At 40.3% G+C, this 25,167-nt stretch overlaps 3 protein-coding genes across 3 annotated transcripts; all 3 read right to left on the reverse strand.

The window, feature by feature from the left end:
- Nucleotides 1–867: 867 nt before the first annotated feature.
- On the reverse strand, nucleotides 868–6,194 carry LOC105915696 (E3 ubiquitin-protein ligase TRIM38). Its single transcript, XM_012849890.3, has 7 exons — nucleotides 6,121–6,194; nucleotides 4,822–5,177; nucleotides 4,552–4,647; nucleotides 3,028–3,261; nucleotides 2,718–2,865; nucleotides 2,241–2,267; nucleotides 868–2,146 (listed from the first exon to the last, which is right to left on the reverse strand). The coding sequence occupies exons 1-7, from the start codon at nucleotides 6,167–6,169 to the stop codon at nucleotides 1,587–1,589; spliced, it is 1,470 nt and encodes a 489-aa protein (XP_012705344.3). The 5' UTR covers nucleotides 6,170–6,194; the 3' UTR covers nucleotides 868–1,586.
- Nucleotides 6,195–8,806: 2,612 nt separating this feature from the next.
- LOC118565864 (E3 ubiquitin-protein ligase TRIM47-like) lies at nucleotides 8,807–19,686 on the reverse strand. Its single transcript, XM_036146914.1, has 4 exons — nucleotides 19,137–19,686; nucleotides 11,713–12,263; nucleotides 9,096–9,314; nucleotides 8,807–8,982 (listed from the first exon to the last, which is right to left on the reverse strand). The coding sequence occupies exons 2-4, from the start codon at nucleotides 12,226–12,228 to the stop codon at nucleotides 8,959–8,961; spliced, it is 759 nt and encodes a 252-aa protein (XP_036002807.1). The 5' UTR covers nucleotides 12,229–12,263; nucleotides 19,137–19,686; the 3' UTR covers nucleotides 8,807–8,958.
- A 4,441-nt stretch (nucleotides 19,687–24,127) lies between these two features.
- LOC118565589 (E3 ubiquitin-protein ligase TRIM39-like) lies at nucleotides 24,128–25,164 on the reverse strand. The gene is made up of 3 exons (XM_036145966.1): nucleotides 24,927–25,164; nucleotides 24,812–24,838; nucleotides 24,128–24,724 (listed from the first exon to the last, which is right to left on the reverse strand). Exons 1-3 carry the CDS (start codon nucleotides 25,069–25,071, stop codon nucleotides 24,204–24,206), a joined length of 693 nt encoding a protein of 230 aa, XP_036001859.1. The 5' UTR covers nucleotides 25,072–25,164; the 3' UTR covers nucleotides 24,128–24,203.
- Nucleotides 25,165–25,167: the final 3 nt, after the last annotated feature.

Below are 25,167 nucleotides of genomic sequence, written 5' to 3' on the forward strand. Positions count from 1 at the left end.
CCAAACAGGCACCTCCTCCATCTGGAGTGGGAGGATGGCACAAACCTAAGCAACCAAATTATTTGTTTGCATATGACGGGGCTCGTTGCATGTTGTGCAACAGATGAAATTCTCCACTTGCCCCGAGGGGTATCGCTGGGTGTAGAAGGATATTTTTATTGGTTTGTGTCTTCTTTGTGACGTACTGTTAAGCCTGTTTTGCTGGAAAGCAGTTCCAACTGTCTGTAAAGTTTCATCCTTTTACTTCCGTGCCAAAAAAAGAAACAGGAAAAAAACAACTGTGATTTCACTCTGTGTGCGCAACTTCATTTTAATTCAGTTTGAGTTTGTCTGAAAATAAATGTACCTATAATTTGCAAATGTAAAACAAAATACTCTCGAAGTTGCAAATTTTCTGGAAAAAAGACATCAGACATAATGACTACAAATTAGGTTTTAACAGGCGAAGTCAACTCGGTACCTTCCTTTATGGTCTCATGCACTCTGCATGCCTGGGGGGTTGATTCTACCTTTGTGCCTGGACTTAAATCACTGTAATACCTGGTTTCAATGATTTAGAAGCCTGGCAATATTTCAGCAGTGTAGTGTATATTATTTGTCAAATCTGCAGCTATCAAAAGAAACATGGTTGAGCACATTTACTGATCACTCACCACAATGTATAGACCAGAACCATAAAGTACTAGGTTGTTTAGTGTTTCTGTTATGCCTCTTTAGATAGCTTCTACTCCGGGCACAACACTGGTTATGTGAAGGTATCAACACCCTCATGCTGCTCTCCTTCAATCTGTTTAGTCAATCACACACACATTCACACCTTTTACATACTACCAAGAGAAACCATTTAGTTTATTCAGTTTATTCAGTTTTTACATCAACAGTAAAAGTCAAACATGTTCCACATTCAGCTGCTTTTTGCACCAGCCTTAACCATAAAAGTGTGAATTTATATAATGACGTGGCAATGAGCAACACAATACAGTCTTTAGTGTTACGCAACAGTATTCCAGGAACAAGAGACTTTTTGAATAGTGAAATAACTTAAGTTCCTGTAGCTATGTCTAACATTATGTCTTCAAACAGGCAAATTCACCAAATTGCAGCTAAGACAAATTATATTTAGAACGACCATAAAAAGGCACAAAAATCCAGAAATGTTCATACCCACATTTAAAAAAACTGTAAACTGAAGTTTGAACTAAAGCAGGATGCATTTACATGGTGCTTTTCTAGTCTTACTGACCCTCAAAACACCGCCTACTGTAAATTGGCCCCTGCTGCCTAAAGTAACTACTTTAATCCTTGAACCTAACTTACAGCTCTCATTTGTCAATTTAAATGTGCAACTTTCAATTTGCTGGCATTGAATATTAAACCACTCAGATACCACTCTTTCTCAAAAAGCCACAGTTGACGTAAATAAAAATAAATTAATTAATTTCAACTTTTTTTGTTTATTTCTCTGAAGCATCATATCACTAAAAACATCTCTTCCTCTTCCGAGCTAAATAAAGTTCTGTATCATCAGTACGGAATACTCTGGCTGAGAAATATGGAAAACCAAATGCTAATATTCAGAATCCATTTTAATGTTTTAATTGTGAAATAATCAAAGGGTCTGGGTTGATCTCATATTTCATATGTAGACTAAAATATGGATAAAGCTCATCATAGAATGAGCACTTGGAGAATGAGTAGATATGAGACTGGGCCATCACGTCGTAGAAAGACAGGAGACCTTCCTCGTAGTCAACAAACACCCCTACTTTCGTTGGTTTGTCTTTAAGTGAAAGACAAACGGGTGGCGCTGTCATCACTGTGTACGTTATAAATGGTTTGGGTGCCTCACACTCTTCAAAATGTACCAGAGCCCAGTAGCCGTTATCTGGGCTCAAAATCAGTCTCCCCCTGCGGTCGGCGCTGCCTCTGGTTACACCTAGGTCCCAGCCGGTGCTGTTGCTGACCTCCACCTCCCAGTACCACTTCCCAGTCGTCAAGCAGTTGAGTCCCAAGACGCTGCCGAGCACGTCAAATCTCTTTAGAGAATCTGCTACCTTCAGGTTTCGTCCTGCATCTTTCATTTTGCTGCCATCATCAGACAGAAGCAGGCGCTGATGCGCAGTGGCTGGGTCCAGCTTCACCTCCACTGCAAAACCCAAAGTAGAAAATAATGAATAAAGAAGCAATTTAACTATTTTTGAGACAGGTTATGATAGAGGAAAGTAAAATGTGTGATGTACCTGCAAACTTCGAGAATCTGGCGAGTTCTGTGAAGGTAAAATTTGTTTTTGATCAGTGATACCAAAAAAAGGTAAATGGTAAATGACTTGTACTTGTATTGCGCTTTTAACTAGTCTGACAACCTCCAAAGCGCTTCACACTACAGTTTAGTCATTCGCCCATTCACACCCTGACGGTGGTGAGCTATGTTAGTAGCTACAGCTGCCCTGGGGTTGACTGACAGAGGCGAGGCTGCCATACACCGGCGCCACCGGACCCTCTGACCCCAGCCAGCAAAAATGTATTTTATTTTTCTTTTGTGGATATGGCGGACTTCATTTGACAGGAAATGGGATTGAGAGAGTGAGGGACAACATGTGATGGTCCACAGGCCAGGACTCGTACCCGGGACGGCGTCGTTAAGGACCGAGCCAACCGTACATGGATCACGCCCTCTACCCCTGTGCCGCCACCATTCCCAGAGAGTCAACACTTACCAATGGTGGCCATCTTCTCCAGCTCCAGCTGAATATTCTCTATCATTGTTGTTGTGATTTCTCTCATGGAGCCAAAAGACAGGGAGGTGTCAAGTTCAACGCCTGTCCAGTCCTTCATATCCTCCTGGACTGAAAGAGACGGGTACCTCTGGAAGAAAGAAACAGGTGAAAAGACAAAGGGATGAACAAACGGGCTTAAAAGGCCTCACGCATAACCTCTCTGCACAATACAGAAGAAATGATCAATTATAGATAACATTATTTGATAAGGAATTTTAAAACAAACGTTTGTGGTAGAGTCATGTCTGACCTGTAGGAAAAGGATGTGATCTTCAAGTGCATCAATGCCGTCTAGCTGTGAGATTGCTGTCTCGAGTTTGTTGATTTCATCTTCCAACTGGTCGTTGAGATCTTGTGACTCTTTATTCAGGAACTGCAGCTTGTCTTCGAGAGGCTTCAGTGCCTGAGCCCTGGCTTCCCTCACAACATCGAGCACAGCCGTGAACAAAGCATCAATTTGCCACCACTCGGTCACAATTTGCCCCTAGAACATCAAAAAAGTCATTTGCTTTAAAAATTCTTGCCCTTTACCTTTCCTTTCACTTTATTGAGTACCTCATAAAAAATCTCAACACACATGGTAGGGATAATTATGCTTGGGGTGATGTTTTTTCTTATGCTATTGTAAAACGTTTTTATTCCTCTTTAATTGTGACCTCCTTATTAAGAAAAATGCATTGGTGGGTTAAGTGGCAGAGTGGAGTGTGGGAGACACGGCCATTAAAATAGCAAACTAATCCTAACATTATCGGCTCCCATATTGTGTCATTTACTGGATTTAAAGATTGAATAAACAATACATACAGGCAATTTGTCATTTGTGTCTCAACCAACAGGAGCCTCAGTAGTGCACGGACTGTTGTGGGATGGCATGCCATTCCTCGAGCAGCATCTGTCGTAATCTACCAGTATGATTGTGTTTCAAGTCAGCTCAAAAATACTTTACTAATCCCAACGGAAAATGATTATAACATGATGTAAATGGCCCACTTAAGCTGATTCAGAAGTAGTTCAGTGGAGTTGTGTTCGGGACTGCAGGCATCTCCATTCCATCTCCCCTCACCAATTATGAAGCTAGCTTCTGATGAACCCCGCTCTGTAAGGGCGAGATCTGACAAGGGATTGGCAGGGATTGGTGAGGGGAATGCTGGGATTGGCAGGGGTCTGGTCTGAGGGGAATGCTACCCCACACATCAAACTGCTTCTACCTGAAGCTGATTGGCATTAGCAGGGAGGATGTGGTAGGTTTGTCATAGGCACAGCCCACATGTACCGCTCAACCCACAGATACATTTTGCTCATGTACATGGCACCATTCCAGTCTTTATAAACAGGTTTTACAACTGTTTGATTAATATATTCAAGTACTGTTGTCAAAAAATGTATAATAATCAAACACCTTACTTCTTGAGGCAGGTTTAGCTCGCAACATTTTGTTTCAAATGGTTTCCTAGTGCATGTGTGCACGCCTGAACTGTACAGGGAATGGATACAAATATCAGTAACCTTTTTTTTTTCTCTGTGTGTGCAGCCCTGTGAACCTTGGATTTTGATAAGAACAGAAATGTTGAATGCCAGTTTTGGTTGCACTCAAACATCAAAAAAACCATATGCTAGATTAACAAGCAAACTAGCGAAAAAGTTTAGCAGTCTTAAAATGTAGAAAGTTCTCCGGGAGTTGTCAGATCTTTGAGGCCAGAGGATGTGTTTCCTGTTGGGACTGGTCCTGTAACTTTAAACTTTAAACATTACCCATTAACCTTTTAAATATTACCTTACAGTTCTTTAGAGCTTCATTGATCTCATGAATCTTTGTGTTTCTTGTCATAATTCTGTGTTGCAAGTCTTCCTTGGTGTTCTTGATTTGATCCTGCAGAAAACAAAGAGAAAACATTATCTTCTCCAAATTTGCTTGAACAATGTTCCTTTAAAAATGTATCCAATTATGCGCGCCTACATAATTTGCATTTCTTCAACGTAGCGCGGTAAGCTTAGAAGTGATGTCTAATCTTATATTTCAACCAAATGTGAAAATGTGCAGCACCTTCTTCTTCTGCCATTCCTCTTCGGCGGAGACGACCTCCTCCTGACCTCCATCCAAACATCGAGCACAAATGCATGCCTGCCGCTTCCTGCTGTAAAGGGCAAGCGGGTATCCGTGGGTCAGGCAGGCCCTTGTATCTAAGTTCTCCACTGGTTCCACCAGTTTGTGGCCCCTCAGCCTTATAGCTGAATGATGAGGCTCCAAGTGTGTTGAACAGTAGGAGGCCAGACAGACAAGGCAGGACTTCTCGGCCTTCGTCTTCGGTTCTGTGCAGGCGTCACAGGGCACGTCTTCGGCAGCACTGGTACCCTGGCCATTAGCCAAAAGCTCTCCCATGTCAGCAGTTGGTTTGACAGCTGTGGTGACAGATAAATGCATCTCTACATTGTCACTTCACTATCTTAACAAATAACAATTTTTTTGTACTTCTTTGACATTTTGTAAATTTATTTTATCAAGACTAGAGTACTAGTCTCAGGTTTTTAGCGGACAAGTTATCTAGTTGTGATCTTTCTATTCAGATTGACTGAAATCCCGGTCCAGCCCTTCTGATGGTCCACTTGAACCCCAGCAAATCCTCTTTAACACATCATAGATGTTAAAATCAATGTCATGAAGCAATATAGCTGGTTGATTCTGTATTTGAATTAATAACGAACAAAAAGTGTATAAAGGGAAAGAATGTTTTCGTATAGCTATTTCCTGAACTGTGATCTGATTCCACCAAAAAAGAGAGGTTGGTTAGGGATGGCGGTGGATCAGTAGGTAGATCAAGTTTCTTGCAATCTTAATGTTATGGGTTTGATCCTAGCTTCCTCCTCCTTTAACGTCATTATGTTCCAAGACAAGGCACCTATCCTCAGGCTACCCAGCGATCAGCGCGTTTGTGTTACAAACATGTGGGTTTTTGTGAATGCGACTCTAGTAAAGTACTTTGAGAACTTGGCAAGTACGTAAAAGTGCTTTATATATTCAGTCCCTGTACCATTTTAGTCAGTTATTTTGAGACTTGTTACACACCTTTACCACAGTGTGGCGCTATATACACATCCAAACTGTATATTAAATTCCTTTCTAACTACAAATGCATGCATTGAGAGAGAAAGCTTGAATACGAAGCTTAATAAAGCAGAGGATAAATAAAAGTTACATAGCTCATACATGTGGCAAAACCAGTGTTAGAATAAAATTAAATTAGCCTACCACAAAACCTATAATACATATTAAAACTTGAGGATAAGTGTTTCATCACAAGAACTTTGCAAAGGCAAAAATACAAGCTCTGGAGCAGAATTTTACCGTCAAGTTGCTGCAGAGTTTGGCCGTCAACTTGCAGAGCCATTGCCATTATCAATGTCTGTCCTGATTTCTCTACTCCCGCCTACCGAATGGCAGTGAAGTTTCATTTCTGAACAAAAGCTCAGTCAGGCACCACCTTTATTTAGATAGCAAGGCGGGCATTCAAACGCGCAATCCTATAATGTGTTTGCATGCTGCAGGGCGTGTTGCCTAGAGAGTGCAACATGTGCTGTTGTGTTCATAGTCCTGTGTATTGCTACATATGAAACCTGCTTGACTAAATAAACAAAGAATTCATAATGTCTGCAAAGTTCCAGTTATGTAATGCATTAACTGAACCCCATAGGTCTAAAAACACACCACAATCCTTTGATCAGTACAGAGCAGCTTTTATGCTTAAAAATATAATAAAAAAGAGAAACAATCAACAGAATCACACCAATACTGAGTTAACTTTTGAAAAAGAAAGCAAAGTACAAATGACTTAACAAGGATTTTAGTAAGCAGGGACTTAAGAACTGAAAAAGCCATCATATTAGGAGTTAAATACATAAAGAACACATAGTACCCAAACCAGTACATTTAAATGGATCCATAAATATATCTTTAAAAATATGAAATGTGATTAGAAACATAGCTTATAAATAGTTTATAATCGTTTAACTGATAGCAAGAGTTGTTAAAACCTTTAAATTAATCTTTAAGGAAGGTATTCTACCTCCATCCTGGAATGAAGCCACCATCTCAAGGAGGGGAAGGATGTCTGGGTCTATTGACCAATCAGTGTCCTGAACCGGGACTACAAAATATTTGCAACTGTTTTAGCTAAAAGGATGGAGGAAATGAAGTCTTTTTGATTGATGAAGATCAAACTAGATTTACTATTGGTAGGCAAACCCAAGATAATATAAGGAGGACACTCCATACAATAGGTTATGTTAAAAAGGAAAATATAACAGCGATTTCGAAAAGTATGGATACAGAGAAAGCTTTTGATTAAGTGGTCTGGGGCTTTCTTTATAAAGTCAGGGAAAAGTGTGGCTTCCATAATAACTTTATTAATAGTGTGAGAACATTATCCACATCGTGTTGCAGGAATTAAAGTTAATTAGAGTCTCTCTGGGATTTACCTACTAACACATAGATTAAAGAAGATTTAGATAGATGGAATTCTTTACCCCTTGATTTATGCAACAGAATAATGGCAATAAAATCAAACATCTTACCGAGATCACTCTATTTGTTTCAGTCACTACCTATCCAAATTCCTGAGAGCCAGTTTTGAGAGTGGGATAAAGCCATTTCTCATTTTGTTTTGAATGGTAGGATTACCACTTTCTTCAGATTTTAAATTGCTCCGGAATATAAACCGCATCATTCAAAAAATAAAGGGGAAAGAAAGAGAAAAAAAAAACATGTATAAATTGCACCAGACTTTGCGCATTTCTATCACACAATCCAAGAATAGAAATTTACATTTAATCTGGTAAACCAATTTATTAAATTACACAGCTGCATCCACAACCAGGTGAATAACGTGGAACAGACCTGGGAGGATGAATGGGGTAAATGAGCAACTGTAACCAGCAAGGTGTTACGGCCCGTTACCACACAACGCTACCCTGCGTGAATCCAAACTGAAACAGCAAAACAACTTAACGACTGGACACATGTTTGTGTCTATAAGTTAATGTTTCAATTTACTGAAGTGGTACAGGAGCAGGATAGTTTTCACAAGCCTAGTGAGCCCTCTTGTGGCCATAGACGGTATCTTTACCCCTTGGTTCATACTGTCTAATATGAATTACCATTTAAATTTGATATGTAAGTCGCACCTGAATATAAATCACAGGATCGGTCAAACTATGAAAAAAGTGTGACTTATTGCCTGAAAAGATATAAATCAATTGCGGTAGATATAAAACCTTACAGCTGCCTAAACTTAATGGAGGGGTGGACCTGCCATGCCTCAAAGACTATTTTATAGCAGCACAGCCAGGACCACTCCTACTTTGGTGTAATACTGATTATATAGCAAAATGGAAGGAGATAGAGTTATCTTTGCTGAATAAACCATTACAGCGCTTACTAAGTAATGTAGCAGCCATTAAACAACACAATATACAGAATCAGTGGGTTAACGTTTCAATTAACATCTGTTTAGATCTGGTTAAACAATGGAATCTCCAAAAGAAATGTGTGCCCTAATGTGTCCAGTATAGCTTTTCTCCACCAGGGTGGAACTGGTGGAGAAAGGTCTCAGATGTATTGTTTGCTAAACGACTCTTAGTCTCGGTCTCAGGACTATTTAGTTCCTCTTCCAGTCCCTTTGTCTTCCAGTTACTATGCCGATTGCTCTGTTCAATAGCAATGGTCCCATTTATTTATTTATTTATTTTTTACTATCAGCCTTCCTCAGGCCCCAGATGTTCTATGGAAGTGTTATTGGGGAGACCAGCCAGTGTCTGAACACCTTCTCACTGTGTGCTTTCCTAGCTGCCTTGATTTGTTTGTTTGCTTGTTTCTAATCTGTTTCCTGATTTGAATACTATTTTCTTTTCATTTATTGTCCTTTTGAGGGATTTTGTAATCCAATGTTTATTATGCTGAAGGGCTTCTGCAAAGAGAGGGAATGGTGTGCAGATGAATGTGACAGACAGGTTTTGGGGGGGGGGGGGGGGGGGGGTCATCTCTTTATAGAACAAAAAAATAGATACATTTGTTTACTTTCTCATATGTCTGTTGTGGTGGGGGGAAAAGACATTGTATGCAAAAATTGCAAAAGAAAGTTCAATTCAGCAGTGTTGAGCACAGATCCTCGTCATCTTGTGGTTCCAATCACCGACGCAAGTGTAGGAATCGCTGTGAATAAAAACATAAACAAAGAATTAGAGTGCTGTACTCAAACCAACATTTATAATTTTTCTTCCTAACATCTCTTGATTGGTCTGTTGGCCTGTGGAAACATCTCAGACCTGCAGGAACTGTAGGTTGTCTTCTTCCTGAGAGAGCTGCTCCAGCTCCGCGTTTCTCTCCTGTAACTCTCTGATCTCTTCTTCCAGCTGTTTCTTCTTAGTTTGTGCCCAAAGGTCTGCTGAGAGCTCTCCATGGAGGTCTGCAGCTAGCTTCTGTTTCTCAGCCAGCTTATCCTGAATTCTCTGCTGAAGTTTAGTCCGTATTCGTTTTAGTTTGTTCTGGGGAAAGACAATAAACAACATGCAGTATGTGAGCTCGCTGGATGCAATGCTGTTTTTTTTTTTTTTTCGGGTTTCACTGGCCTGATCAAGAGGTAATGTTTTCCTTTTGAGAATGCCTGGATTTAGGATTCCCTCTATGCTTCAGCCCCGTCCCTGCCTTTTGTGAAGCGAACCTAGAGCCCCACGTCCAGAGATTTAACCATTGTCACTATGAGAAACCTGACGGAGACCCAGGAATTACCTGTCGGATCCAGTGCACCCTCCCTGACTCTGAGACGGTTAGTTGCTTTATTTCTGAGCTCTCTTTTTCTCACTGAGTTCTCTACAGCTAGAAACCTCACTCTCTCCCTTGCAGTGGTTTCTGAAAGTGCGCTGGCTGTTTCCTGTCTAACACCAGGGCAGTTATTGTTAACATTTTGAAAATGCTCCTGCTGTCTGGCTGAATTTTTGGATCCCCTGTATCTGTCATTACGTGGGTAATATTGATGATTCCTGAATTGCTCAGTTGTCTACATAAAGACTAACCTGGCCAGTCAGATTGATAATGTGTAGCACTCTCCATTCTGCACATTATTCATCTGGGACTCCCTTTAAATCTCTTTGGGTCGACCCGGGTTCGAATCCGACCCGCGGTCCTTTGCCGAATGTCTCTCCCCCTCTTCTACCCCCCTTCATGTCAGCCTACTTTCGAAAAAAGCGACCCACTAGAGCCGCAAAAAATCCTAAAAAAAATAAAAATAAAAAAAATAAAATCTCTTTGGGGAAAGGAGGGACGTTCAGCAGAGCTTTCTGAGCTGATTGGACAAAGCGACACCTTGTTCCTGCCTACCAAAGGTTGGTTTTAGCCAATCACAGCATCAACTGAAAATGTATGCAGCAGGCTTTAAGGAAACCACAACAAGCTGAGCGAGTTAAGGCAATATATAGACATACACATATAGTATAGATAGATATATATATATATATATATATATATATATATATATATATATATATATACATACCAGATACATAATATACATATATATATATAGATATATATATATATATTATATAATATATATACAGGTCTATTATATATATATATATAGATATTCTATATATATATAGAGACATACCATATACATACATATACATATATATTAGATTATATCTATATATATATAGATCTACCATCTCTCATATTCTCTATATATATATCTCTATCTATATATATATCTCTCTCTCTCCATACACGTCTCTTTATTCTATCTCTCTCTCGATCTATCTTCTCATCTATATCTCCGTGTATGTTCTCTCTCTCTCCTCTCTCTCTCTCTCTCTCTCTCTCTTCTCCGTCTCTCTCTTCTCCGTCTCCTCTCCGTCTCTTATCCGTCTCTTCTATCTCTCTCTTCTCTCTCTCTATCTATCTATCTAGAGCGTGTTGTCTCTCTCTCTCTACTATCTCTCTCTCTCTCTCTCTCTCTTCTCTCTCTCTCTCTCTCTCCTCTCCCTGTCTCTCTCTCTCTTCTATCCCTCTCTCCTCTCTCTCTCTCTCTCCTCTCTCCATGTCTCTTCTCATCTCTTCTCTCTCTCTCTCTCTCTCTCTCTCTCTTCTCTACCTCCCGTCTCTTCTCTCTCTCTCTCTCTCTCTCTCTCTCTCTCTCTCTCTCTTCTCTCCCTCCCCCTCTCCCTCCTCTCTCTCTGTCTCTGTCTGTCTCTCTCTCTCTCTCTCTCTCTCTCTCTCTCATCTCTGTGTGTGTCTCTTGTCTCTCTCTATCTCTCTCCCCTCGCTCTCTCTCTCTCTCTCTATCCGTCTCTCTCTCTCTCTCTCGCTCTCTCCTCTCTCTCTCTCTCTCTCTCTTCTCTCTCTCGCTCTCTATCTTCTCTCTCTCTTATATATATATATGCTGGTTTACCACCATGTTTCTTTTAGCTGAAGGTATTATTGACCAGACATGAATTAGAAAGAGGCAGATATACAAAAAACTGGTCGGCAGTAGAAGGTTTGGATCGCTGTGACGCCAATAAAGATTTTCTACCGATTATGACAAGAGTAAAAATTATAACATGGGATTTTTTTTTTTATATAAGGTGCAAATATCTTGGGATAATGGCCTCACATGTAAGGAAGCTGCTAGGTCCGCTAACTGCTTAATATATTGGAGCCGAATCATCAAGAGCTTCAGTTAGGAAGTACAGCAAGTGTTAGCACGGCCTCCTCCTGAGGAGCATGCCATCCAACTCTGTTGCCGCCAGTGCAGAGCTTTCATGCCTTGGCAGCTGTTGGGTGCCAATGTATCTCCTTGCACAGCATTTAAACAACTGCCTGGTGACAAAGGCAGCAAAGAAGCTGTTTTTGTTTAATAAACTATCACTGACAGACTGAAACTGTGGTCCTTTCATCGCACTCTACCTTGTTCTTCGCAGCTTCATTGCTGAGAGACACAATGTGGTGCCCCCTGTGCTCCGTCTTGGTGCACATGTTGCAGATGCACGTTCTGTCACTCGTGCAGAACCTTTCCAGCTTCTTGCCATGCAGCCCGCACATAGAGTCCTCCAGGTTCTTTGCCACGCTGACCAGCAGATGGCGTCCAAGATCCTCCCTCTGATAATGCGGCTCCAGATGAGCGGCGCAGTAGGAGGCCAGGCACACCTGGCACGACCGGACCGCAGGCCTCTGTGCTGGGCAGAAATCACACGGGACCTCTCCTGCTTTTAGAGGTGCGGCTTCATTCTCAGTTTGTGGCGTTCGTATGGTCTCCAGCTGCGGCCTTACAGGGAAGACGGCCGTGCAGAGGGGGCACCGGTAGCTCTCGCTGAGCCTCCAGTATTCTCCTATGCACCCCAGGCAGAAGCAGTGTCCACAGGGGAGGGAAGCCGGGCTGAGGAAGTCATCCAGGCAGATGCAGCACCCAGGAGCCTTTGACATCAGGTTGCAGCTCCGCGTATCAATCAGCACACAACCTGCACACAACAATTTCAGATTTCACCGGATGCGGGATGCAGTTTGGAGGACAAAAGTTTCACTTGTCAGGAAAACAGCCCACATTCTTTAGAAGCGATCAAATCCAGGGTTCCCACAGATTTGTGAAAACATCTTTCCAAGTCGGGAAAAATCTAAATTAGTTATATTTTAACGTCTTGGTACGTTCCAGTATCTAAGCAATAGAAATACGAGTTTACAGGCTTTTTATATAAATTTATTTGTAGAGAAACTCCTTTATTTTTGAACACAGTCATTTTGGGCTATGAGTTCCTGCCAGAACCCACACACTAAGTCAAAAATCTAAAAAAACACACTCTCACTGCTTTTTTGGCAGCCAGACCCTTTCAGATCAGGGTTTTTGAACTGGACCTGTTGCTGGTTTAGAAGACAAAGCCTGGAAACAAGGTGTGACGGAATACAGGGTGTGTGAAAATGTTTCGGCAACATGCATTCAGTGAAGGACAGTTCAGTCTGAATTTGATAAGTTTAATTATCATGGCAAACTGTGCAATGGAAAATTCAACAACGAAAAGATAAAGGTGTGAAACAGACTATTACAGCAGCGCAAAGCCAGTGGCCAACTTTAGAACTTTCCTGTTTCAAGAGTTGTAGAGCAATCCAGGAAATACAGTCCAAAAAGTTTAATACTCTTTGGTAAGCAATTTACAGGCAATGGTCAGGAAAGAGTTAATTCAAAGAGAGTTTGGAATTTTTTATGATAATACACACACCTTGCATGTATTGTTGGAAAAGGAGGAAAGGAGGAATACCTGAGATGTCGCAGGATAGGGAGCAGTTCAAACCAAACCTGACAAAAAGATAAACAGAAAACTACATACACAGTCACACGTTCCCACCCTGGTGCACCCACACCTCCAGTACACCTCCCACATCCTATACTCCCATTTTATTCATGTTTAACCTGGACTAAAAGAGATTTCCTGAAATGTCCGGATGTGAGATGGATCATGGTTTAATGATGCCACAACAATGAGAGTATTTCAAACAGAGAATACTGAGGGGTCAGACACATTTCCCTAAAGTGCATCTGTGCATCTTAATTACGGTGCAGTCCTTCTGCCTCGGAGGTCATAACTCACGAGTCGCAGGTTACGTCAGTTCCACCTTTTTGCGTTCCAGTTTCCCTCCGTCGGACAGTAGGAAAAAACATGGACTCTTGCAATGTTGTTAAAACAATAACAGGAATGCTGTTATAGGCGATATTATGTGCAAATAAACAGAGCTGAAACATCCTGTCTGATGAACACTTATGGGTAGCACCTGTATGACTGACTAAATGTTACAAAAATAATAGAGAGCATCTACAAACAGTCACAGCATGAGGTTTTACTCAATGTAGCAGCCATCATAAATGCTGAGGACAGGTACCATCCGGCTGCACCGACTTTCCGACTCATAATTGACATTAGGGGCCGTTCCAGTTAATTTTTCTGAACCAGAGGTCGTAAATCCCGACTATTGAGAACAAATGGAACACATTACAAAAAGGCAGAGTCCCATTGGCCATGTCTAACGAACAGCAACACTTCTTAAATGCTGCTAATACTTTATTGTTATGATGTTGGAACGGCTTTGAAATGTGAAATTGTGATTTATCCAAAACTGACACACTTTGGCAAAACAACAAGAAATACTGAAGCACCCAGAAGAAATTATGTAATAAAGATGCAACTTGGTTTCTGATAACTTTGCGTCTTTACCAAGTTATACCTTTCATTTTTTTAATAGTCTTTGTGCATGCTATTTATATAACATGTACATATAATATTTTGTACCTCTTATTTATTTATTTGCCAGGTCTCCCTTGAAAAGGAGATTTTTAATCTCAATGGTGACTTTCCTGGTTAAACGAAGGTTTAATGAAAACATTTTTTTTTTAAATGAAATTTGAGATATTCATTGAATTACATAGTATTTTCTGAAGGCTTCATTAGTCATCCTGTTTCCATTTGTTTTTATTAACGCTTTGGTGCCAGGTGACCCAGGAAATCTGACAGATTCCGGCACAGGTAAAACTTAGAGCGACATATTGCTGATAAATAGGTTTTATTGGGGTACCATGAACACATATTTTACAGTAAGCCCCAAGTAGATTAAATGATTCTAAGTAGTCTCATGTTAAAGCAGGTAGATAACATCCTCCTGGCAGGTGCAAAGAGACGCATGGTCGGTATGATACAGCCGTGCTGTTGTTTGAAAACTTCATTTGGTAATGTTATGTCATTTTGTTACTGTAACAACAAACTTTGTGTGTTATTTGTCAGTTTGCTTGCACACACATAATTTTTTAATGGCTGTTTAGTTATTGTTGTTCGTCTTGTCCTCTATGACATGTGCTGCTTCCATCCTTGGCCTGGTCACCCTTGTGAAAGAGGTCTAGATCTCAATGGGCCTTTACCTGGCTATTTATAGGGGAGTGTTGGCCTAGTGGTTAGAGCAGTGTGCTTGCACTCAGAGAAGGTTGCAAGTACCCGGTTCGATCCCCAGTGCCTGCACTCTGGGTCCCTGAGCAAGACCCTTAACCCCAGATTGCTCCCTGGGCGCCGCACAGTGGCAGCCCACTGCTCCCCAAGGGTTTGGAGAGCAGGTTAGAAGCAAGAATCTGGGGGGTAGCCACTGTCCCCTGTAGGTTATTGCAGAATACAAAGCTGTAGGGAGTCTAAGCGGCATATGAGCCAGTCATCGTCATGGGCTGGTTGTTGATCCCTGAAACAACCTCCCAATTCTCCGATTTGCAAGTTCTTCCTGCGGTGCCCCATCCACCACACAGCATCCCACAGGAGTGACACCACACCATTTAACAGTTTACAGCACTTAGCCATCAGTGTGACTAGCTCACACCTTGTTGCAATTTATCTGTTAACCTGTGGTACACATCACCCTAGAGATCATCAGGGAGAGGAATCTGATGGTAGAAAACCCTGATGAAATGTTGTGTTGACTTAGATTTAAATTGGCTTAACGAACCATTTTTATTCATTTTTCAACAAAATGCACTTTTAGTAGTAGTTTTACTGCACTGTACTTTTACTTGAGTATTACTATTAAGAAGTATTGCTACTCTTGAGTCACATTTCTGGCTACTCTACATACTGCAAGTAACTTTAACGAAAAAAGAACACACTTGTTTTAACCAAAAATGCACAACAGAGACACATGTCTACAGTTAATGTTAAAGTGTATCTCATCCCCGTACCAGAGCTTTAAGGCTGGTTTATGGTTGACACATCCACCACGTCCATGCAGCCGTATTACATAAAGATCATTGTGATCAACAAATTGTTAACAGTTTCTGGACAGAAATCACCGTCAATCTTGGAACAAAGTAAGAGGCTTTAAAATGTTGGAAACAACTGTGTGTTCTACTGTACTTCCATGTGTAGTGGGGTGTACGCTTGGCGTAGGAACACAACACTGCCCTGTCCGGGTGAATAGTGCTACTTCGGAGGAAAAGACACATGGAGTATAAATGCTGCAGATGTTGTGTCCGCGCAATCTCATACTTAAAAAATGACCGTTTTACATGTTATCCCCAAGTACAGGTGCAACACAGGAGTGATGTGATGCAAAGCGATGCAACAGACACGTTTTTAATGATGCGACAGGCACGATTTTGCCGATTGGGTTAAAGGGCTGCAGCAGAGACAAAGTCGTTTAAGATTTGTTATTGAGTACTTAAGTAGCTTTCTTACTACATTCTTTTTTACTCTTAAGTAATTTCTTGGTTGGCTGCTTTTTACTTTTGAGTAAAAATATGTAGTGCTGCCCTTATTTGAGTGCAAGTTTTGGCTACTCAACTCACCTATGGATAAAGTCACTAAATTTAATGTCTGAAATGGAGTGACATTAGATATCTGAGAGGAATCATAACGCTGTGTGGCTGCAATTCACCACTTTACCATCTGCGTCGTTAATGTCCCGTCCCCAAAACAAGCATACATATTAGATGTGGCGTCTCTGCATTTTGGGGCAGTGGGGCCAGGCCTCACCAGAGGTCGCTGTGGAGCTTTATGTTCACAATAATCAGTGGAACATGATCGTTCTTTATAGAGCAATTGCTCTACCAATAAAATTCAGTTTTAAACATTTGGGTCTATATGTCTAAGTCTGCCAAAAAACTGACAAGCTCAGTAGGCTAAATCCTCTTGAGGTGCCTTGATACCGGTGCCGGCCCACCAACGTTTGTTTAAATAATGAACATCTGAAATCGCAGTAGGCATGCCCAACATGCTATCAGTAGACAAACGTGAGGCACAAATCCTGTGGCCCCAAGCTCGGATCATCCAATCAAAATACTTAAAAAGTGTGTGACCATCTGGGCACATTTCAGTACAAGGAAAGTGCTTTACATGATTAAAACATTGGAAAGCATAAACAGAAGAAAAGTTAAAAAAACAGAATAAAATGTAGGAAAATGTAAACAAAATAAAAACAGGAAAATGTAAACTAAAAGCAAATATAAATCTAGTGTTGGTTGTCTTTGCTAGCTTATTGAAGGATTGATGGGAATCTTTTCTGTTCAACAAATTATCATTCTGAATGAGCCTTTATTTGTAATTTTATGTATAAAAATGTAATTACTTTTAGCTTATATAAAATAGATTTTCAAGTGCGTTGCTTTATGCAAATGTATGTTTAATTTAAAATTGTTTAAAGTCAGGTTGTATGCATAATAGGTGTTGAGTTTTTGTGACACCCTTAACTTATCATTCCAGAGACGTCACTGCATATTGGTGAAAGTTTGCATGAGGAATCCTACAGTCTAACATCAGATTTTTCTTTATAGATCACTGCTTGCGTGTGGAAAGCGACTGACACAATATTTAGTCCCCATTTTGCGCGTTTGCGAGCTTTATAAATGAGACACCTGGTCTGAATGGATTGTGGCAAGAAGAAAGCAATCAAGCTGTGCGTGGATATACTTTTCTTCAGCAGGAACCAGGAAGCTGGTCAGACTTGATAAGCAAGATCACTTACTGGGTGGAGCCATTTACAAGGAAATCCTGAGAAACTGCAGCACACCTGAGTAGGGTGCTGCAGTAAAGCTATGAAATTTACAGGTGTTTTGGAAAGTCTCTTTAAAGCAAACTTTGACAGTAGTGGGAGAAATTGTATCTTTGACTAAATCAAAAGTCTTGAAAAATTAAAAAGACAAGGAACGTTAAAGCTTACTTAAAAGTTTCAAAGATCTGAATGTATAATTTTTACCATGACGAATTATCCTTAAAAAAGAAGAACCATTCCTTGACAAAGTTAATAAACTTGCTCGGCTTTTACAACACATTCCAACATCTCTGGTGCATCTCTCTAGGTTTACCTTTCCCTTTAATTGATTTCCTATTAGCTCATGTAGTCTGGGCTATAGCAAAACTCACCAAAGGTTATTTTTTTGTAAAAAAACAAACTAAAAATGCAATCAAACTTAATTATCTGAGGGACCATCAATCAGCCAATGCCATTGGTGGACATGTGTAAGTTCTTAATGAGACAGGTCCTCCTTGTCTTTTAACCAATCAAATGGATGATTGTGTCATGTGATCTGTTTTCACTGCAGTTTGTTGTAAGCGTCACTACTTTGGTTCCGAGGTAATTAAATTTGATCCAGTTGATCTGTACAGGTTACAGGAAGCGTCAGCCACACAGAACGAAAGACGGAAAAATGCAATCATATACATTCCAACGTGCGTCATGTTTCCTGGATCTATGGCTGGAAAAAAAACATGATGAGAGATACTGTAACCGGAGATGATGCAAAGATGTTTTTAGGAAACGAAACCAAAAGAACTTGAAGGTGGGCGACGAATGGAGGAAACACAGGTAGAAATCTAACTGAACAACATGATGCAAAACTGATACAGAATGAACTAAGAGCCAAATAAATAATCTACAAGAGAGAAAATAAAGTGAACGCTTAAGTAATAAAGATAAGATAAGATAAGATAAGATAAGATAAGATAAGATAAGATAAGATAAGATAAGATAAGATAGGCTTTATTGATCTCACATTGGAGAAATTCACATGTCACATCGGCTCAAAATCTAAAGAAAACATAACCCAAGAAAACTTAAAGGGTAACCCACCCACATACCAGAGCTGTACTCCACATCCAACGTTAGAAATGTGCCTAAAGGTGGTGGCAGGTGCAGTGGGTGAAGGCTGGGTGGGCCTGGGCTACTAGAACAAGGTCAATAAATGCAAAATAAACTGACTGAAAGCTGATCTAATAAATCTCTAACCTGAAAAATGATAGATATATGGCAAACACACCATTCCATCTCTGACTCGCTACGGCAGCACGTATGAGATGGAGCCGTTTTAATACGCCACGGCGGCTTTTTCTGGGTGAAGCCACAAAGACAGGTTTAGACACAAAAGCAGGATTTCAACAAATGTGCATTAAATTGTTAAAATAATGACCGGGACATGTAGACAGCACTGTAAGACATCCATGTATACAGTTTATCAGCAGCAACAAAAAAAAGTCGATTTGGGGGTGACAGGTTAAGTCTTTTAGGAGAGGTTCACTTGTTTTGCTGGTGATCATCAGTTCTCAAACCAGTAGTATTAATCCCTGACTGTGATAGGTCAAAGCAGTGATGACATTGAGTAAATCTGAATAACCATCACAGTAATAATATTTAAAAAAATTAAAACGAGCAGCTGATTGTCGCCCCTTACTTCATTCATTCACAGTAAAATCTATTTTCTGGCGTTGGAGTTTAGAAATCAGAAATGAAAATGAAACATACCACTGAAAGGTTAAGACCCAACATGTAACAACAGCAGATATTTACTTAGGTATAATAAAGCAAATTTAAATCATACATACTCAATACTGTGTCCTTCCAGCAGCCTAAGCAGAGTTTTCTTTGCTTCTGTTTTTTTCTTTTTCTTTTCTTCTGAAGACATGCAGACGGATCTCTACGTGAGAGGGGTGGGACTTTGGCACTCCGTAACTTCCTGGATGCTCATAAAACTCAGAATATTCCGGCCATATACAGCTGATAAAGCTGCATTTCACAAGCGCCTTAAGAGAAAAACAAGCCGGGGCCTGTTTTCCAAGGTGAACTTCTGCAGGCATGCGCACACTCTCACCCTGGGGGTATTTTGTTTTTTATGTTTTCACCGATCTGAAAAAGGAGACGAGGCAGAACCAGATCCGGGGACCAGAGCGATGACTGTATAAATTCTCCCTGACCTGGGGAGCTTATGATGGACCTACGGATCCGATCGTGTTGTGATTGGTTCCTGGGTGATGGTTCTGGCAGATTACGCTCCGTGTCGCTTGACAGATCGAGTGTTACAGATGGGAGACAAACAGATTAAATCACCAGGCATGCGACGGTGACGTCACGGCCAAGCGTGCGTTGCAACATCTGGGGGGGGGAATGTCAGCGTCATCATAGAGCCAGATGTTGCACTTACACGACGCTCCGTGCGTGGACGGGTCTAAGTATGGCAAGCCAGTTTATCACGTAGTAGGTAATTTTCCCCCAAGGAAAAAAAAATATTTTTCTTTCACCCGCTGCGGTTGCAGGAAATCCATTTGACGTGAAATTTTCTGTGCTTTTCTCGTCAAAACTGTTTAATTAATACCCACATGCAGGGGCGGTTCTAGACAGGGGCCAACAGGGGCCCATGCCCCTGTTGGCCCCTGTACTAAAAGCATGATGTTAAATAAACTTCTAATAATTATTTGCAATGGCAAAGAAACCATAACTGATTGGTCACTTTGACCAATATTATTTTTTACCTATACAGCTTTACTCTAAAAAGATTTTAAAACTTAAGATGTTTCACGTTTAGCTTTAGCCGTATTGAGCAGCGGGCAAAGTTTTCAACTGCTAGATCAGGGGTCTGAAACCTGCAGTTCCACAGCCACAAGTGGCTCACTTAATATTATTACACAGTTGAATATTGCCATTTTATTGTTTTTAAAATTTTTTTTCTGTGCCCCTGTGAAAACACACTGGCCCCACCTTGGCCCCCCTGGTAAATTTGGTCTAGAACCGCCCCTGCCCACATGCCACCAGAAAAGACAATGACATAAAACAAATATGTGGTAGGCATATTTATCATTTAATAGGTACTCTGAGGGAAAACGTACGTGCTGTGGTCAGAGCATGTCCCTTTCACATGAAATGTTTGGTGCTTTTCTCATCAAATATGTTTAATTAACACCTGCCCGCCACCCAAATAATTATAATAATTTAAAAAAACACACAAAAGAAATAGTACGGTAAGCCGTATATCATTTATTGGGTACTCTCAGGGAAAACCCCCATATTTGCTTGTACTTGCTGTCGTCAGAGCACGTCCATTTCTCATGAAATGTTTGGCAAGGCCACTTCTAGTGCTGTACGTGACCTAAAAAAAGAAAACATTACGGGGAAAGAAAAAAAATGGAAAGCACAGAGGAAACGCATTGCACTTTTGACTTTTCTCAACAAATCTCTAACCACCTGCCAAACACCAAGAAATAAAATAAAATAAACTGGAAAATTCTTTAATTTCTCCAAAATGGAGATTAAATCTCTGGTTTTGTTTGGTAAAACTGTAGGTTGTGGTTGTAAGAAAGAATGGATGGTTTGAAGTCTTTTTATACACACACACAAACACACACACACACACACACACACACACACACACACAGACACAGGAAAAGGTTAGAGTTACATCACGGGATAAAACGAAGAAGTATAAAAGAGTTGGAAACTAAAAGAAGCTACAAAGTTTTGTTTTTCAGCAAAGAAGGATGAAGCATGTTCAGGAAAATGCGTTGAGATCAGTCTTTAACAGCACCATGGAGACCATTGTGGACCATACACCGAAGATGAAATGCAGTATGAAATTAAAGCTTGTAGCTGATGAGATTTTATTTTATGCTTATTTGATTTTTAATTAACTCTTACATACATGCAAAATGTTTCTGCTGCTTTTTTATTTACAGAACTACTTACAGTTAGTGTTAAAACAGAATCAGAAAAACCTTAATAATCCCACAAAGGGCAATTTATTGCAGCAACGTGACCAGACATACACAGAAAAACAGACAAGCAGTATGTGCTACATCCTTTCTCACACAATGGTTAGAAATATAAAGAAGACACTTCCACTTTAAGAACCTAATTGCAGATGGAATAAAAGTTTTAGCATAACGATTAGTTTTGATCATAGGCATGTAATAACGCCGACGTGAGGGCATTAATCTAAAACGTCATTAAGCCACGCCTCTGATCCAAGTCTAGAATCTGACCAGCCTTCTCAGTGGGCCAGCTCTCCCAGAGTGAGGCCAGATTACCTGGTTACCTCCTTGCCTAAAGTCTTCAAGTTCTTTAGTGTTAGAGACATGAAGGTCCAAGAAGTTGTAATTTCACCAGCCAACAAAGGATTCATGACTCAATTTTTTTTTCAACCAAGTTTGATTGTAACTAGGAAGGAGACAGGCGACTCAAGATACATAATCTTCTTAAACGAGTAAAAATGTTTAACAAAAATGTTTTTCTTAAAAACATGCATGCAGAAAATTCTTTATTATTTTTCAATGATCAATGGAAAATGCATTAACATCAGAGCATTCAAACCCTTTTCATAACTGTTCTAATTGTTGCATGTTTCCCTGCATTTAGACGACGTACCTTTGCTGATGAGTTTGAAAAGCTTTGCTGACATCACCCTAACCTTTAGCACTCTCCGCAGGTTCTCAATCAGAATTGAGGACAGCCGAGCCACTCCTAAACCTTAGTATTACTTCCAGTCAGAAGAAATAGTAAATGGCCGTCAATTGTATATGGCTTTATCAAGTCCAAGGACTCTAAAGCATTTTACACTACAGTGAGTCATTCACCCATTCACTCACAGTGTTGAGCTACATTGTGGCCACTGCAGTGTAGTGCCTCACCCAAGTTACAGGAAAAACTCCTACCTCCTGTCACCCCTAAAACCTGATAGGAAACATGTTGGTAAAATTAAAAGATTGCCAGCTTTTGATCTGAAGCAGGTGTATGAATTATCTTGGGATAATTCATACACTCGGTCGAGGCAGATGACCGTTCATACTGAGCCCGGTTCTGCCGGAGGTTTTTCCTTCCCATTAATGGGTGTTTTTTCTTCCCACTGTCGCTTCATGCTTGCTCAGTATGAGGGATTGCAGCAAAGCCATGTACAATGCAGACGACTCTTCCCCAGGAGTAAATGCTGCTTGTCGGGACTTTGATGCAATCAACTGGTTTCCTTATATAGGACATTTTTGACCAATCTGTATAATCTGACCCAATCTGTATAATATGATTGAACTTGACTTTGTAAAGTGCCTTGAGATGACATGTTTCATGATTTGGCGCTATATAAATAAAATTGAATTGAATTGAATTGATTAAATGCAACCTAAAAGGTAGATATTTTTTAGCCCTGTGGCAAAGAAATTCCAAAAGATTTGGGCAGAACGTTTACATTTTTTTATAAATTAACCATATGATTGGATACTTTTATAGATTAAAGAATGTGTTAGCTCTGTAAAAAAAAAAATTAGTTCTGATATTTTCTGAAGGCAAGGCAGGTTTATTTGTGTAGCACAGTTCGGTAACAAGACAATTCAAAGTGCTGAATATGAACAGATAAGGGACATAAACATACAGAGGTAAGTACATTGCAGTGAGATAATAGCTGCAGGTCAAGATAAATTGGACTACAGACTTAATCTAATGATTAAGTTTGTAGTCCAGGGAAATTAACATTCAAAGGCAAGTCTAGACAAATAGGTTTTTAACCTTGATTTAAAGGAAATCAGGCAGACAGGGCAATCTTCCACACAGCATTCTGATATATTCTCTCTGGTGTCTGTTAGTCCAACCAGTTTTACCAAGTCAGTCTAATGTTACACTGGCTTGTTGCCCTCTTTTATAAACTGGGTGAGCTCTTTACTGTTTATTCAAGAATTAGAGAAAATTAGGGCGACAAACAACTCCACGCAAACTTACTTGTTAGTTGTCTGCCAACGTGACAGAAAGTGTTTACTCATCTGACATTAGTTAGGACCTTTGACCTTAAAGTTTGAGAAACGTTAAAATGCACGCCAACATGTGACTTGAGGGCTGATTGATGGTGTGAAGAGCAGATCTGAAGACTATGTGGGAGCTTCTGGTTATGATGGCCCAGAACGTGCTGCAGCTTCATCCCTTAGATAACCAGACTGCTAAATTCTTGCTAACAACCATCTGGACAAGACTAACAGTTTCATTTCAAAGTATGTTTAGTATCAACAATATGAAAAGCATAATTGATATTCAGCTACACTTTGCACCAGTATTCACTGCTTTAGATGAGAGCTGCACAATATATTGAACCAAAATCATCATCCCAATATCAGTTTGTGTAATATTACACATATAGACATAATTTGGCCAGGTGAATTGCCTCTAACTCCCCCTAATGTCCACACTAGTACTGGGACTCAAAGCAGAATTTACCTTAATTTTGGGAATCACCATCCTTTTAACAATCTCCTACATTCATTTCTGTTATTGTTAGTCATTTATTTCTATTTATTTTATATTCTAAGCAAGTCTTATGTAACATTCATAAGTGACCACGGACAAAAGGCTGTTACTTTTCAAACATAATGTGCATACGATGTTCTCCCAGCTTATACAAAAACGCAGTAAAACGTATAAACTTAGATTTTTGTATTTGTGTCTCTGATAGCAGAACCTTCAAACTTTGGGGTTTTCCACAGTATGTGTATAAAAAGGACATTCGACAAAATGTCATGTGTGAACTCCGGATGCCGAATTCATGGTGGAGATACCGGGGTTCCACAGATCTAGTTGGAGTTTGACCATACAGCAATCTTTTCAGTTTTGCTTTAGCATGTTCATCAAAGACCAAATTTGATTAATCAGGGATCAGTTACTAATGCCTCAGACTTCCTCGCTCTGCTGTAAAGATAAAAGTAAGGGAACAGCTTCCCTGTGAAACATTCCCCTACATAAGAGTGAATGTGCAGCCGCTCATTCAGGTCGTAGAATGACACCCGACCTTCCTCGTAGTCCACATAGATCCCCAATTTGCTCGGTCTGGTGCAGAGATGAAGAACTCTTCGTGGCGAGCAATGAACTTCATAGTCAAACCCAGACTTTCCTATAGAAAAGAACCCGTTGTCTTTTTTCACGATTACATCTTCTGATCGGTCTACAGTTTCCAGGGCAACACCAACATGCCAGTTGTTTCTCAGGCCCACCTGGACATCCCAGTAGTGACGGCCGGAGGTGAAGCCATTCGTCCCAAACACCATGGGTGAATCAAACCTTTCCAATTCATATGATGGAGACCTGGCGAGCTTGGAGAACTTCAGACGTGTCCCGTACTCAATCACTTTAAGACCAGGACCAGCAGTGGAGTCATCAAAAATGACTGATTCTGAAAAGACACAAAGATGAAGTTAGGTTAATATGTTTAGAAGGAGGACAAAAGTAAATACAACCAGCACAGTCCATGATCTATAACCTTTATATTGTTTGATTCTGGTCAGTTCTGTAAAGGGAAAAAAACAAGAACGTGGTCAAAGTAAATCATAGAGAGGAGAAGTTTGTGAATCAAACAAATGAAAGAGATAATTTACCGATGTTCGTCAGCGTTTTCAGTTCAGTTTGAAAGCTGTTCATGAGATGATCCATGGCTCTTCTCATCGTTTGAATGTAGAGGTCCGAGTAAACCTTGGTCTTGGACCAGTCCTTGGTCTCTGACGTGGTGCCCAGAGCCTGCATTGTCTGAAATGAGCCATAGGTGCAGGAGAGTCAGCCTTCACTACATTTTTAAATTCAAACACAGAACAAATATTGAAAGGTTGGGCTGAGATGGAG

This window comes from Fundulus heteroclitus, chromosome 14, assembly GCF_011125445.2.
Source record: "Fundulus heteroclitus isolate FHET01 chromosome 14, MU-UCD_Fhet_4.1, whole genome shotgun sequence".
In the NCBI taxonomy this organism is placed as follows: domain Eukaryota; kingdom Metazoa; phylum Chordata; class Actinopteri; order Cyprinodontiformes; family Fundulidae; genus Fundulus; species Fundulus heteroclitus.

Excerpts from the sequence above, each read along its gene's own strand:
- LOC118565589 (XM_036145966.1), bottom strand. The coding sequence starts at position 25,071 with ATGCAGGCTCTGGGCACCACGTCAGAGACCAAGGACTGGTCCAAGACC. Across the intron at positions 24,839-24,926 it reads GAAAACGCTGACGAACATCG|AACTGACCAGAATCAAACAA; the intron begins GTAAATTATCTC and ends TTCCCTTTACAG. Across the intron at positions 24,725-24,811 it reads CAGAATCAAACAATATAAAG|AATCAGTCATTTTTGATGAC; the intron begins GTTATAGATCAT and ends GTGTCTTTTCAG.
- LOC118565864 (XM_036146914.1), bottom strand. The coding sequence starts at position 12,228 with ATGTCAAAGGCTCCTGGGTGCTGCATCTGCCTGGATGACTTCCTCAGC. Across the intron at positions 9,315-11,712 it reads ATGAAGCTGCGAAGAACAAG|AACAAACTAAAACGAATACG; the intron begins GTAGAGTGCGAT and ends GTCTTTCCCCAG. Across the intron at positions 8,983-9,095 it reads ACAACCTACAGTTCCTGCAG|CGATTCCTACACTTGCGTCG; the intron begins GTCTGAGATGTT and ends TTTTATTCACAG.
- LOC105915696 (XM_012849890.3), bottom strand. The coding sequence starts at position 6,169 with ATGGCAATGGCTCTGCAAGTTGACGGCCAAACTCTGCAGCAACTTGAC. Across the intron at positions 5,178-6,120 it reads AACTCTGCAGCAACTTGACG|CTGTCAAACCAACTGCTGAC; the intron begins GTAAAATTCTGC and ends CTGTCACCACAG. Across the intron at positions 2,147-2,240 it reads CAGATTCTCGAAGTTTGCAG|TGGAGGTGAAGCTGGACCCA; the intron begins GTACATCACACA and ends TGGGTTTTGCAG.